Source organism: Balaenoptera borealis (assembly GCF_965194805.1).
Source record: "Balaenoptera borealis genome assembly, chromosome: 1".
Classification (NCBI taxonomy): Eukaryota; Metazoa; Chordata; class Mammalia; order Artiodactyla; family Balaenopteridae; genus Balaenoptera; species Balaenoptera borealis.
Window position 1 is genome coordinate 81,094,770 of NC_138860.1, and position 14,803 is coordinate 81,109,572.

The 14,803-nt window shown below is 47.8% G+C and overlaps 1 protein-coding gene across 1 annotated transcript in view; it reads left to right on the top strand.

Annotated features, from left to right (window-relative positions):
• Window positions 1-769: 769 nt before the first annotated feature.
• Window positions 770-14,803, top strand: part of SMG5 (SMG5 nonsense mediated mRNA decay factor) — a 28,190-nt gene continuing 14,156 nt past the window's right edge. The window contains exons 1-9 of the mRNA XM_082347978.1: window positions 770-1,014; window positions 5,679-5,777; window positions 6,302-6,425; window positions 6,792-6,948; window positions 8,862-8,951; window positions 9,908-9,997; window positions 10,709-10,787; window positions 14,097-14,222; window positions 14,328-14,396. Of these exons, the coding sequence (XP_082204104.1) occupies window positions 941-1,014; window positions 5,679-5,777; window positions 6,302-6,425; window positions 6,792-6,948; window positions 8,862-8,951; window positions 9,908-9,997; window positions 10,709-10,787; window positions 14,097-14,222; window positions 14,328-14,396 (908 nt within the window). The 5' untranslated portion in view covers window positions 770-940. The remainder of the gene's footprint in view (window positions 1,015-5,678; window positions 5,778-6,301; window positions 6,426-6,791; window positions 6,949-8,861; window positions 8,952-9,907; window positions 9,998-10,708; window positions 10,788-14,096; window positions 14,223-14,327; window positions 14,397-14,803) is intronic.

Genomic DNA, 14,803 nt, shown 5'->3' on the forward strand with positions numbered 1-14,803 from the left:
CAGCGGTACACAGGTCCCCTGAACACCTTGCCTTTTAGGTTAGGTTTAAGGTTTAAGAAAGCAATTGGAATCCAAGGTGATCTTTCCGGGGGCAGAACCGCTTAAGGGTGTACCTTCTCAGTCCTGTGGATCTTTTCCCCTGAAGTTATTTGAGCTTTGTGAGGGCAGGGACAGTGTCTGGATTGCTCATCTCTGTGTCTCCAGAACCCAGCATTGTGACTGGAAGATAGCAGGTGTTCAATAAATGTTTGCTGGACTGGTGAGAGATGAACATGCAAGTGGAAATCTTTGGGTTGGAGTGCGGGAGCTGAAGGGCCGAGGTGCCTGTACAAGAGTCCTGTATTGGAGGGCCTTGCTCTTATGCTATGCTTGACTCTTTCCAAGAAAATTTTCACATACACGTTTTTTGTTTGTTTAAATAATAGGGGGAAAGGGAGAATTGGAATCACCCTAACTAGTAATCTGAAAGAGGCTCGGCTCAAATGGGGCGGGGGTGGGGGGTGCGGGCAGAAGGATGGACCAAATGACCACCGTCAGACAAAGCAAAGTCAAGCTCCTAGCTGTGAGTCCATCTGCCCTGATCCAGCTTAGCCTCGGCTCCCCCGTTCTCTGGCAGCTTTGTCAATAAAGTTTTTCGCAAGGGCTTGCAGAAGCCAGGAAGAGGCCATGCTGCCCAGAGTTAGTTCTGGCAACTTCCCGGGAGGGAAAACGAGTTTCGCGAGATTTGGTAGCGGCAGGCCACTGGCCCGCAACTTCCAGCTGGTATCGCGAGATTTGGCAGGCGGAGGAGGAGCTGTCGCGGGCAGCCGTCTCGCAGCTATGGCGGCCGAGCAGGGCCGGCGGCGGTGGGGGCTGCGGCTACGGCCGGAGTCGGCAGTGGTGGCGGTAGCGGTAGGTGGCGGGGATCTGTGACCGGGAGCCGCCCCCTGTCCCGAGCACCATGAGCCAAGGCCCCCCCACAGGGGAGAGCAGCGAGCCCGAAGCAAAGGTCCTCCACACTAAGCGGCTTTACCGGTGAGAGGGGCCGGGGCGTGAGTGCAGTCGCCAAGGGAAGTGGGGGGACCGCGAGGGGCGGGGCCTCCCGGGCGGGCGGGCTCTGGTGCCGGGCTGGGGTGCGGGCGAGGGAGGGGGGGTGCAATTTTGGAGGGCGCAGAGGGGGCGGGGCCCCGTAACCCGGGATTGAGCTGAAAGAAGAAGGAATTGGGTGGGTGGGAGGTTGGGAGGGAAGCACGTGGAGGGATACCTTCCGCAGTGAGCTTGGGGCGGGCACCGAGCTTTGCGGATTTGGGGTAAGAAGGTGGGAATTGGGGACTGCAGGGGTTGGGAAGGTGAGGGTGGGGTCACATATGGGAGAAAAACCCGGAAGGGAATGGTGCTTAGAACCCTGTAAGGACTTACAGGGAAGAGCCCTGGACTGAAATCAAGAGAGCCAGGTTCAGCTCCTTGCTTTGCCATTCTCTCACAGTTTAACCTTGGGCCTCAGTTTTCTCATCCTTAAAAGGAGAGATTTGGATTTGATAGGTTTTGAGGTCCCTTATGGCTCTAAGTTTTGGGAATCGGAATGAAAAGAAAGAGGCTGGAAGACTATTTGTGTTGGACTGGAAGGGCGGTGAAGGACTTTGAGTCCAGAATGTTCTTAGGTCATAGGAGCCCATTTCAGGGCACCTGGGGACTCCTGAGTTCTGCCTTCCTTCCAGCCTCATGACTACAGTCTCTTGCCAGGCAACTTGCATTCCTGGTTTCTGATTTCCACAGTGCCACTCACACTCCTCAACGTCTTCAGCCTTTCAGCCCTCTGTTGGGAACAGGCCAGTATGAGCTCTTCCCATCCTGAGTGAGCTCCTCCTGCCCCGAGTCGAGGATTTTTTGTGTGGGGCAACTGAAACATGGGCTCTTGAACTGGATCAAAATAGGTTGAAGCATAGAGACCAACTTGAGTTTTCTGCTTTCTAATAGGGAGTAGGGTTTGGGGTTTTCATTCGGCTCAGGCTCTATAGAACCAGAGGTGTTTGCATGAGAAGACCAGCTTCAGAGCCACGGGCCTCAACTTGACAGTGAAAGAGTCAAGAACATGTTGTCTTTTCCACCCTTGAGTAGGCATCCTGCCTGCTCTGGCTTCCTAAGCCAGAAGGCAGAGGGGAGTATAGGCTGATCCAAAAATAGAAAAGTGATCCAATCTGTCAGCCCCTGGGCGCTCACTGTGGGCTGCCCCAAGCAGTCTCCAGGTGGGTGAGCGGTTGGCTGGGATGGCACGTGTGCCTTGTCATGCTGCCGAGTGTCAGTGCTGCCTGTCAGACAGAGCGTGGGCAGTGCTGGCAAGATTCCTTACTTGTCTCCAGCTTTTGGAAATGGCTCTGGTCATCCTTGTGATCATTCACAAATCTTGTTTTTTCTCAAGCCACTGCCCTCACAGAACTGACTGACTTAAGCTAATATGTTTGCATGTGTGGCTTACATGTGTGCACGTGGGTATCTCTGCTGGTAATTGTGTGTTGTTGGCTTTGGGCAGGATGGAAATTTGAGGCAGCAGATCTCTTTTTATTATGTATTATAGCAGTGTTGATTGGTGGGAAGAACTGGGGGAGGAAGGTCTGATTTCTCGGCCCAAGGTAAATATGTTGTTAGACTATGTAACTGTCATCCGACCTTCAGTAAATTTGGGAAATTCCCACAGTCTGTTTACAGAAAAGAAATTCTGAAATGTTTTAAGCCCCTCAGAAAAGGCAGCTGGAAAAGAGATGCTGGAAGGGACACAAGCACCAGTTAATTAGGCCAATTTTAACTGTTTTTTTTAAAACATATTTTTCTTTTTTAACACTGTTCTAGGCCTAGGATTACAATAGTGAATGAGACACAAGACTGGTTTTTGTAGTTTTTGTTCTAAAGGAGATTACAATTTAGTGGAGGAGCTTAGGGTTTGATGGGAAATGTAGAAGAAAGTGCGGAAACCTCTCAGGTTTAAGAGTTTGCAATTAGAACTTCCTTGAGTAGTGGTTACTAACCTTTTTGAATTGAGAATCTAAGGAAAGCTCTGGGGCCTGTCCATAAAAATACACACACAGCCTCCTTACATCTGTGCATAGCACTGAAGTTAAAAGCCCTTTCCTGGGGACTAAGCTGGCATATCACTGATGGCTGCCTGGTGCTGCCCTTGGCATTGAGGGCCAGGATGGCTGAAAGGGCTTGGCTTCCATCTCTAGGCAGCCCAGGAGGTGTTTGGAGAAATGCTGGGCTCTTAAGATTGCCTGTGAGAAGGCCTTGATTACCATCCCACCCACTCAGCTGGGTGTTGGCGGTCACTTCGCCCTGTACAGGACAGCTTTTAGTGGTGTACCACCTGAGCCACCACAAGATGCTAGCCTCCTGTGGCCCACTTTCCCCGGCCCAGGAGCATGTTTCAGTATTCTGAAACAATTTTGGACTGTTTTAGGAATCATCACTCCCTGTTTTTTGGTTGTTTTGTGTCCAGAGCTGTGCCTGATTCACCTGTTCTCACAGCTGCTGTCTGTCCTCTGGGTTTTACCCTTCCAGAGATGATACTTACCTAGGCACCTCTTGGCCATCCATTGTAGAGTTTCCTTGAACTTTTCTCTTAGGGTCTGGAATATCTTCCTCAGGATGAAGACTAATATTTTTTGGTACTTACTGTGTACAAGGCCCTGTTACAAGTGCTTTATATATTAGCTAATTTAACCCTCACAAAGTAGATGATGATATTAACCCCATTTTATAGATGAGAGAACTGACACATAAGGAAGTTAGGTTTTTTTTAAGGTTTTTTTTTTTTGGCTGCATTGGGTCTTAGCTGCGGCATGCGGGATCTTCGTTGAGGCATGCGGGATCTTTCATTGCGGCATGCGGGCTTCTCTCTAGTTGTGGCGTGTGGATTTTTTCTCTCTAGTTGTGGTGCACGAGCTCCAGGGCACGTGGGCTCTGTAGTTTGCAGCATGCGGGCTCTTTAGTTGAGGCACGCAGGCTTAGTTGCCCCGCGGCATGTGGGATCTTAGTTCCCCAACCAGGGATCGAACCCACGTCCCCTGCATTGGAAGGCAGATTCTTTACCACTGGACCACCAGGGAAGTCCCGGAAGTTAGATTTTTTTACCCAGGACCACATAGCTGGTAAGAAGTAGAGCTAGGATTTGAACCCAGGCTGTCTGGTTCCAGAGCCTACACTTTATATTAAAGAAACAGTTCCTTCAGCAGGATCCAGGAGACCTTATAACTAAGCAGTTTAGGGACACCCTCCCCCTTTCTCTTACCCCATTATTCCAAAGCAGAATTTTATATTAGGAATGCCTTTCCTTTATGTCAGAGATAATAAGCCTTTGCATAATAATAATTTATTCATTCCACCAATATTTATTGAATGCCTACTGTATATCAGTGCTGTATATAAATTATTTATTATTTCATTTAATCCTCACAACAGCCCTTTGAGGTAACTGCTATTATTTCCATTTTTTTTTTTTTTTTAGCTGCGTTCTATAGCTACTTTATTTATTTATTTATTTTTGGCTGTGTTGGGTCTTCGGTTCGTGCGAGGGCTTTCTCCAGTTGCGGCAAGCGGGGGCCACTCTTCATCGCGGTGCGGGGACCGCTCTTCATCGCGGTGCGCGGGCCTTTCACTATCGCGGCCCCTCCCGTTGCGGGGCACAGGCTCCAGACGCGCAGGCTCAGTAGTTGTGGCTCACGGGCCCAGCCACTCCGTGGCATGTGGGATCTTCCCAGACCAGGGCTCGAACCCGTGTCCCCTGCATTAGCAGGCAGATTCTCAACCACTGCGCCACCAGGGAAGCCCTATTATTTCCATTTTTATGGATGTGGTAACTAAGGCTTAAAGAGGTAGGTAATTTTTTTTTTTTTTTAATAAATGTATTTATTTATTTATTTATTTTTGGCTGTGTTGGGTCTTCGTTGCTGCGCGTGGGCTTTCTCTGGTTGCGGCGAGTGGGGGCTGCTCTTCATTGCGGTGCGTGGGCTTCTCATTGTGGTGGCTTCTCTTGTTGTGGAGCACGGGCTCTGGGCGCGCGGGCTTCAGTAGTTGTGGCTCGCGGGATCTAGAGGGCAGTCTCAGTAGTTGTGGTGCACGGGCTTAGTTGCTCCGCGGCATATGGGATCTTCCTGGACCAGGGCTCGAACCCGTGTTCACTGCATTGGCAGGCGGATTCTTAACCACTGCGCCACCAGGGAAGCCCGAGGTAGGTAATTTTGCCCAAAGTTATAGAGTTAGTAAGACACAGCCAGGTTCAAACCCTAGATGTTTTGCCTGGCATCACAGCCTATGCTCTTTCCATTGAGAGAGTCTACCTTCCCATATCACAGAGTTTCTCTACCTTGACACTGTTGACCGTTGGGGCCAGGGTAGTTATGGTGGTAGACTGTCCCATGTATTGTGGGTGTCTAGCAGCACACAGTAAGTGCCAATAGCAGTGCCTCTTCTTCCCCTCCCCCAGGTAGTGACAATCAAAAATGTCTTCAGCATTGCCAGATGTCTCCTGAGGGAACTGCTGTATCAGGATGGAGACTGTGTTCATCTTGTTTTGTACGGAGCTCAGTCTGCAGCCATTTGGTTTCTCCACCCCAAATTCTTTAGCTTTTCCTCTGTGATCAGTGTTCCAGCATCATAGGTGGACCATACACATGGCTCAGGGGCTCTTTGCCTATGTTTCCCTGCAGGGCCGTGGTGGAGGCTGTGCATCGACTTGACCTCATCCTTTGCAACAAAACCGCTTACCAAGAAGTGTTCAAACCAGAGAACATTAGCCTGAGGAACAAGTAAGCTGAGACTCTAAACCACACATTCTTACAGTTTCTTTATTCCTTTCCACCTGAAACCCTGTCACATATAGACACGTGTTCTCTTTTATCTCCTGACCTCATGGTACAATAATAGGGTATGACGTCTCTGGCCCTCCTAAGAGGGAGAGGGGATCCCTCACTCTCTGCAGCTTCTACATCTAACACCATTAGAATGGTGTTTGAGTTGGAGGAGTTGGCCATACTGCATAATGAAGGAAAGAAAGAGGAGATGCAGAGGCAGAGTAAAAAGGAGAGAAAGGTGCAGGGAAGGAAATGAAGATTATTAAAATTCTTATTGCTCCTGCCTCTGTCTTTTGGGGCTCCCACTGCCTTCCAGGACTGCTGTTGTCTTGGGTCCTACTGACTGACCCTGGATGTCTATTGGGAGGCACAGAGATTTGTCAGTCAGGGTGTTGGCAAATGCCTTCTTGTCCTCAGTTCTTGTGTCCCTCACCAAGGGATGGGCAGTCCCTCTCATGCACTCCTCTACACCCTCCCAGGCTGCGTGAGCTCTGCGTAAAGCTTATGTTCCTGCACCCGGTGGACTATGGGAGGAAGGCTGAGGAGCTGCTGTGGAGAAAGGTGTACTACGAAGTTATCCAGCTTATCAAGACTAACAAAAAGGTAAGGGGAGGTCAAGATCTTGGCAAGACGTTTGTCTAAAGAGGGGAAGCTAAGGAAGAAAAGGACAGCTAGGCAAGTGGGCCAGAGTATGGTTGTAGATAGGGAAACCAAGGAAGAGATAGCAGAAAGGGAGGGAGTCATATGGAATTAGGATCAGGGAAGGAGGGGAGCCTGATCCCAGATGGGGAGACCAGAGAAGTAGATCTAAGGGTATAGGGGTAACTTGTGAGTGAGAGGAGATGTGGATAATGTTCCAGAGCCAAGAAAATAAGTTTATTTCTTCAGGGAGATGAATATGATTAGGGATGGGGGAGCAGAACTCTGATCTTGTTGCTTAGCTAGCCCCTTCCCTTTCCCAATCTCCAGCATATCCACAGCCGGAGCACCTTGGAATGTGCCTACAGGACACACCTGGTCGCTGGTATTGGCTTCTACCAGCATCTCCTTCTTTATATCCAGTCCCACTACCAGCTAGAACTGCAGTGCTGCATCGACTGGACCCATGTCACCGACCCCCTCATAGGTCAGTGAAACCTGAAAGGTGGGCTCAAGGAGCAAGTTCATATGCTTCTACTTCTGGCCTTCTTATCCCTCAGGATCCATGTACCTTGTGACCCAGCCAGGCAGAGAGGATTCTAGAAGACCTACAAATGCTTCATGAAATTTGGATTTATCCAAACAAGCGTATGACTTGGGGTAAAGAGCTTAAGGAAAGAGAGAGAGAGAGACCTCTTCAGTCTGGGATTGTAGACCGATGGGGAGTCGGGGAGGGAATAGAATGATCTAGAGTAGGTCTGGCACTGGAAGATGTTATTAATAGCATTTTTTTTCTTCCAGTTGAATTTGGCTGGCATTTCTTTTAACTTTAGAGATTGTTTCCTAGTATTTGATGAAAGTATTAAAGTTTTTAGAAACGTTGGGGAAATCATGGACATTCTTTCAAGATAGTGCAAATCTCTTTTTGGCCTTCTGAGGTACTGGCAGCTATGGTGGTTTTCTCTTCAGTTCAGCTGTCCTTTAGAGCTCCTTCCCTCTTCCTCCAACTCGCCTTGCTCTCTATACCCCCTACCCTCCCCCAGCCCCATGCCCCTTCCCTCACCAGGACAAAGACATTCTGGGTCAGAGATGGAGGTTGTGTCTGCACCCCTATGTGGCAGCATTCTCTGGTCAGAAGCAGAGCACTGTATTTTGTACATTTAAAAACATTTAAAAACAAAACAATGGAGAATTCCCTGGCGGTCCAGTGGTTAGGACTTGGCACTCTCACTGCTGGGACCCCGGGTTCAGTCCCTGTTTGGGGAACTAAAATCCTGCAAGATGCGCGGCGCAGCCAAAAACAAAACAAAACAAAATAACATTAATCCAAGGCAACATTTATAGGTGTTATACCAGATTGCCAGAGGGGTCCATAGCTTAAACAAAGATTAAGAACCCTTATTTCAAAGGGTCAGTTCCCCAAACCACTTTAGTTTTTCTCCTTATTGATATTTCTTATTCAGCCAACTCAGCGATGTCTCTATAAAAAATATTAGGAAGGGCTGCTCAGAATGGGAGCTACACACCCAGGAGAGTGGCTGCAAAGTGGAGTGGACAGGAGGGTGGTCTCTGTAGCCAGGCTGCCAGTGGAATCCTGGCTCTGTCACTTACCTGCTGTGCAACTTTGATTTCTTTAACTGTAAAATGGAAGTAACGAGAGTAACTACCTCATGCGGTTGCTTTGAGGATTACTTAAGTTGATATTTTAATACACTTAGAACAGTACCTGGCACATGGGAAAACTGCCTGCCAAGTAGCTGAAGCTCTCTGAAGTTACAAGGCTGCCTGGGTGAAGGGAGAGGAGAGAGCCCATGCGTATTTGGCTCTGGCCACCACCAGTCCTCAGGTCAGGCAAGATAACCTCATTTCCCTCATGGATAGACTCTCCGTAGGCTGCCTTCTCTGTGGACCTCCCACCAGGCAGAAGCCAGGAGCATTTACCTTGGCCTCATTCAAATGCCATTCTTCCTGGGCAAGTTTCCCATCTTTACCCAAACCTTTTACCTTTAGGTGGGGAGCTGCTACCCAAGGCACCCACAACTGTACTGACACTTGAGCCTCACCTCTTCTTTCTAAAAGCCTTCCTATGATGACCTTTCACATGACCTTCCCCCAGGGAGCTGTCCTAGGTTGAGGACCATAGCCCATCTGTTCTAGTTCCTTTCTGTCTTGTGAATGACTCCTGCCTATGAGTTTCTGTGCCCCTGCCTCTGTCTACCTGTGAGCATGTGTCTCTATCTGTGTCCTGGATGGGTGTCTTCTCTGCCCCATAAGGCCGTGTTCTAAAACTAGCCCTGGATTCTTTATCTGCTTTCTCCACCTAGGAAAGGTGTTTCCCCATAGATAAGGACAGAGGAATGGGCTTATAAACATCTCTCTCTCTCTCTTTCTCTTTCTCAGGATGCAAGAAGCCAGTGTCTGCCTCAGGGAAGGAGATGGATTGGGCACAGATGGCATGCCACCGATGTCTAGTGTACCTGGGGGATTTGTGTAAGAATCCGAACCTTTCATTTTTCTCTGTTTTGGGCTACAGGACAGGCTCCAACTGCTCTTGTTGGTACCACCCTTTACGTGATTGGAGAGCAGGAGGAGCAGTTTGGCCTCTGATAACTTTTTCCCTCCAGTCTGTTTACAGCGTTTCCTTCTTTTCACTGTTCATGCATGAGTCAAAAAGGATGGTGAATACACGAAGAAGGAAAATGTCACTGCACTTTAAGAAAGTCAGGGTGATAACCTGGTTTCATTGGTGGGTTAGGAGGATTTTAATTTGATGTCTTTCTCCTTTGGGGTTTTCTCTTCATGGATTCCTAGAGGAATTGCAGTTAGACCTCAGGGAGGACTTACCTGCCTGAAATATGTTTCTCAGAATGGAAAAGTACTCTCTTGCTTTATGGCCCCTGGGTCTCTATTCCTGATAGACAAAGGTTCTGTCATTAGGCTGCTGGTGTGTGGCTGTCAGATGCATTATCCTTTATTGATCTGAGGCTAGTCTCCCTGCCTCCATCCCACTCCTGGACCCTTTATAGGCAGGGGGCACAGAGAGAATCAGCTGTTTCACAGTAGATTGACCAAGTGTCATTAGTAGTGTCTTCTCTCTAGAACTGAGCAGTTGAATTCCAGAACCAAATATCAGAAGTCTTTTCAAGCATTTATATATGCTGCAGCCCCTTCATTGGGAAGAGATAATCAAGAAGAGCCTCTTTACTTTACAAACACTAAATATTCTTTACATTTTGGACCTACCAGCAAGGAAGAGAGAGTTGAACAATTTGCCCATAGTCATGCAGACTTAAGACTGTGCCAGAGACCCAAGCAGCCTGCCTTCTAGCTCAGGTATCTTCCTCCCGGGCTCTTACTACAGTTCTCCAGAGTAGACTCCCAGATGAGGGGAGGTTTTTCTGAAACACGGAATCATTGTATTTCTTTTCCTCCTCTCCCTCCTGCAGCACGATATCAGAATGAATTAGCTGGCGTAGACACTGAGCTGCTAGCTGAGAGATTTTACTACCAAGCCCTGTCAGTGGCTCCCCAGATTGGTAAGTGGACCCCCCCCACTGGGGCCTCCCAACCCAGCAGCATTTTCCAAGAGGAAGACAATGTTGAGATGGCAGGCAGGCCATACTCACTTCCCCCTAGGTCCTTCCCACCCACTCTCAATTCTTTCATACTTCACCTTGGTTCTGCATTCTGCCCCTTGTAACACACTCAGAAGATGGTGGAAGGAGAAGAGAAATGGGAAAGTCTTGAACTAAGAAGGAAGGAGGCAGAAGAAGAGGGAGAGAGAAGATGGCTTCCCTGGCCCTGAGGTTTCTGTAGAAAGAGGAGACTGTACTTCAGCTGCCCCCACAGAATCACAGTGAGGGAAGGGATAAGGCTCCATTACAGGGAAAGATGGGGGTTAGCATGTAGGAAGGAGAACTCAGAGGTGAGAGACTGAGCTGGGATAGAGGAGAGGGCTCCATGGAGCTCAGTCAGCATTGGAAGAGGCACAGCTGCTGCTGAAGGAATGGCACCCATCAGTGCTGAAATCCCTGGCGGTCCAGGTGGGCTTAGACTGATAGGAAGTGAGTCTAGAATAGATAACACCCTGGAGGAGCAAGATTAAGCTGCTGATCACCTGAGACACCAGTGTCGCCTGCAGACCCACTGTTCTCTCCATGAGTTCGCTGATGCTTAACGTGGGTTGGGCCTTGCAGCTTTCGGTGAGTATTATGGCTACAGACTGTGTGACTTCTCTATCTCTCCAGGAATGCCCTTCAACCAGCTGGGCACCCTTGCCGGCAGCAAGTACTATAATGTGGAAGCCATGTATTGCTACCTGCGCTGGTGAGTATTTGCCAGCTCTTTCCCCAGCCCTACTTTCATGTCTGCACAATTCCTGCTTTGTTTTCTCTCTTCCCTTTCTCCCTTTTCTAGCTCCTGGGTGAGATAGATAGGAGAATGCTAAGATTGAGGGGGTCCCTTCTCTCAGGGGCATCCTGACGCAGCCGTGCTGCTTTTCACACAGCCACCTGGACTTGCAGATACTTGGGCAGCTGAAGTAGCTGTCTGCTATCATGAAAAATAACAGGATTGCTGCCTTTCTGAAGAAGGAAATAAATTTTATATAGTTGATAAAATGGTACCAAAGTAACCTCTGACAAGAACTTCAGAACTGTAGAGCTTCAGTGTCTTGAGGTGACAGAGATGACAGCATGGGGGGGACAAGTTTAACAGGGTGGATCACTGCTTCCCTGGATCTCACACTTAGCTCTTAGAATGAAAAAACAATTTTTTCAGGGCACCCAAAGTTGATTAGGCTTAGGTTACTAAGTCACCATAACCAAACGCACATGAGACTGATAGGTAAATGAGAATGCCATTGGTTAAGTTTTAGTGAGACATAAACTGCCAGGAAACTCACTGTTGCCACCTAATCAGGGCCAAAGTCTACTTGAGAAGCCAAATCTATCTCAGAAGAAGTTATTTAGTGAATTGGGCTTCAAAGCCTAAAGGGAATAAGGGTGGTCTTCATAGCTTAAATGGTCAGCTACTAAGGTGTAAAGTAAAATAACCTAATTCTGCCTTCCTGGTCAAGGAAACCTGTTTCCTGTATCAACAAATATTTGCCCTGTTCCTTTAGTAGATCACTACAGACTGGCCTCCCATCACCTGTATTCATTTTTTTTTTTAATTGAAATATAGTTGATTTACAATGTTGTGTTAATTTCTGCTGTGCAGCCAAGTGATTCAGCTATACGTATATATACATTCTCCTTTATATTCTTTTCCATTATGGTTTATCACAGGATACTGAATATAGTTCCCTGTGCTATACAGTAGGACCTTGTTGTTTATCCATTCTATATGTATATAATAGGTTGCATCTGCTAACCCCAAACTCCCACTCCATCCCTCCTCCACCCCCACTTCCCCCTTGGCAACCACAAGTCTGTTTTCTATGTCTGTGAGACTGTTTCTGTTTCGTAGATAAGCTCATTTGTGTCATATTTTGATTCCACATATAAGTGATATCATATGGTATTTGTCTTTCTCTGACTTACTTCACTTAGTATGATAATCTCTAGTTCCATCCATGTTGCTGCAGACGACACTATTTCATTCTTTTTTATGGCTGAGTAATATTCCATTGTGTATATATATGTATCACATCTTTATCCATTCATCTGTAAATGGACATTTAGGTTGTTTCCATGTCTTGGCTGTTAAAAATAGTGCTGCTATGAACATAGGGGTGCATGTATCTTTTTGAATTATAGTTTTGTCTGGATATATGCCTGGGAGTGGGATTGCTGGATCATATGGCAACTCTATTTTTAGTTTTTTGAGGAACCTCCATACTGTTTTCCATAGCGGCTGCACCAATTTACATTCCCACCAATAGTGTAGGAGGGTTCCCTTTTCTCCACACCCTGTCCAGCCTTTGTTATTTGTGTATTCATTCTTGAATATGATTACCAGGTTTATAACCTCCCATTGCATCTTTCCCATTCCTTGTGTGCCTTCCGGGGAATGCCCCCCTTACTTGTCCTGGATCCCTCATCACATTCATAATCATGATTTAGGGTGAATCACTTTCAAAGAGAGCCAAGCACATCCAGGTTTGGGAGGTGCCAAATAACGTCCTCCTCTACTATGCGTAAACAATTATATTTCATGGTTTGTGGGTTAGGCATTTGGCTAGGGCTCAGTTTGGCAGTTCTCCTCCTGGTGGCGTTGTCTAGGGTCAGTCAGTGGTATTCGGCTGATTTGGGGGTCTGATATGTCTGGAGGGTTGGTTCATCTGGACCCCTCTCCCTCTCCATATAGTCTCAGGGCCTCTCCATGTGGTATCTTCCTCAGGGTAGATGGACTTCTTACATAGTGGCTCAGGGGTCCAACAGCAAATAATGACCCAAGAAACTTGGAAGTAGGGTCTGCCAGTCTCTTAAGGCCTGGGCCTGGCAACTGGTGGAGTCACTCCTACAGCATTCTCTTGGTCAAAGCAGTTGCATAGTCGTTGTCTCCCACCCTCACCCCCTGCCAAGATTTAAGGGGAGGTGACACAGAACCCACTTCTCAGTGGAAGGAGTATCAAAGAATTTGTAGCTATATTCACCACTGACGTGTATTTCTTCTATCACTGCTTTTTGTAATTAAAAGACGTTTCAAAAAACAAGACATTTTTTAAAAAGTATAGCATGCTGTTAAGTTCATAGGCTTTGTGGTAAGACAGACTTGGGTTGGAGACTCAGCTCTACTATGTTTTAGCTATGTGACCATTGTTTTATTGATTGATCGATTGCCGCGTTGGGTCTTCGTTGCCTCGTGTGGGCTTTTCTCTAGTTGTGGTGAGCGGGGGCTACTCTTTGTTGCAGTGCACGGGCTTCTCATTGCGGTGGCTTCTCTTGTTGGGGAGCACGAGCTCTAGGCACCTGGGCTTCAGTAGTTGTGGCACACGGGCTCAGTAGTTGTGGCTTGTGGGCTCTAGAGCGCAGACTCAGTAGTTGTAGCGCACGGGCTTAGTTGCTCCACGGCATGTGGGATCTTCCCAGACCAGGGCTCGAACCCATGTACCCTGCATTGGCAGGCGGATTCTTAACCACTGCGCCACCAGGGAAGTCCGCTATGTGACCTTTGCATTATACTTGATCTCTCAGGCTTTATTTCCTCATCTGTAAATGTGCACAATAGTAGGGTACAGTGCCTGACACAGAGTGGGGTGCTCAGTACATATTTGCATTTGAATGAATGTCGTGAGGATTAACTGAAGTAGTGTATGTAAATATCCTTGCACATAGTAAATGCTTGTTAAATGCTACCTATTAAGTGCTGTGTGCTTTAAGAAAGATGAAGGATAGTGTATTTCAGGGATGGTAACTAAGTTAAGTTTGTAACATTGAGTGGGATTAATTGTCCCATTTTTGGATACAGAGGAGATGCAGACGTCATCATTACTCTGATTAATCTGGAAGTTGTATGTGTGTATTTTATTAGGAAAGATAGCTTTCACCCTGAGTACATACATGGAAGGGGAGGCTGGGGGCAGCCTGTATTGACTAGAAACAGTGCTCCCTAAATCCCTGGAAGACTGACATTTCCCCTCTCCACCTCTGCCTCTGCCAAGACTCAGTAGCTCACCTCTGTCTCCTTCAGCATCCAGTCGGAAGTGTCCTTTGAGGGGGCCTATGGGAACCTCAAGCGGCTGTATGACAAGGCAGCCAAAATGTACCACCAGCTGAAGAAGTGCGAGACTCGGAAGCTCTCTCCCAGCAAGAAGCGGTGAGTGGGGCCTGTGGGAAGAGGGGGTCTTTCTGCAGTTGGTGCAGTAGGACCGTAGGGACTCTGGAGCTGTTCACCATTTACCTTGGGCTCCTCTCATTTCAGATGTAAAGACATTAAGAGGTTGCTGGTGAACTTTATGTATCTGCAAAGCCTCCTGCAGCCCAAAAGCAGGTGAGTGGAAGAGAGTGTGAGCAAGAACTGTGTCCTGTGAGCCCCATCCACGATGGCTTCTTTATGGCAGGGGACTTGAAGAGGAGGGAGTGGGCTGGTGAATTCTGCCTTTTGATTGGAAATTCTTTAGCTGGTTAGTCCTTTCTTGGCATCCCTCACTGTCTCACCCTAGATTCTGTGCCCATTCTCTGGGTGGCTTACCCGCTGGCACAGTGGGTGCTTACTAGATGTTGAAGGAATGGCCGAATGGGAAGCCTGCCCACATCCCTTCCACTGCGTGTCTGCCCTTCCCGTGTTATTCTGTTTGCTTTGGAGACCAGCCAGCGCTGATTCCCCCTGCTCCTCTTTCTGAAGTCTCCCCTAAGGATCCTGTGGTCTTTTCTCTGAATCCTGTATTCCCAACTCTT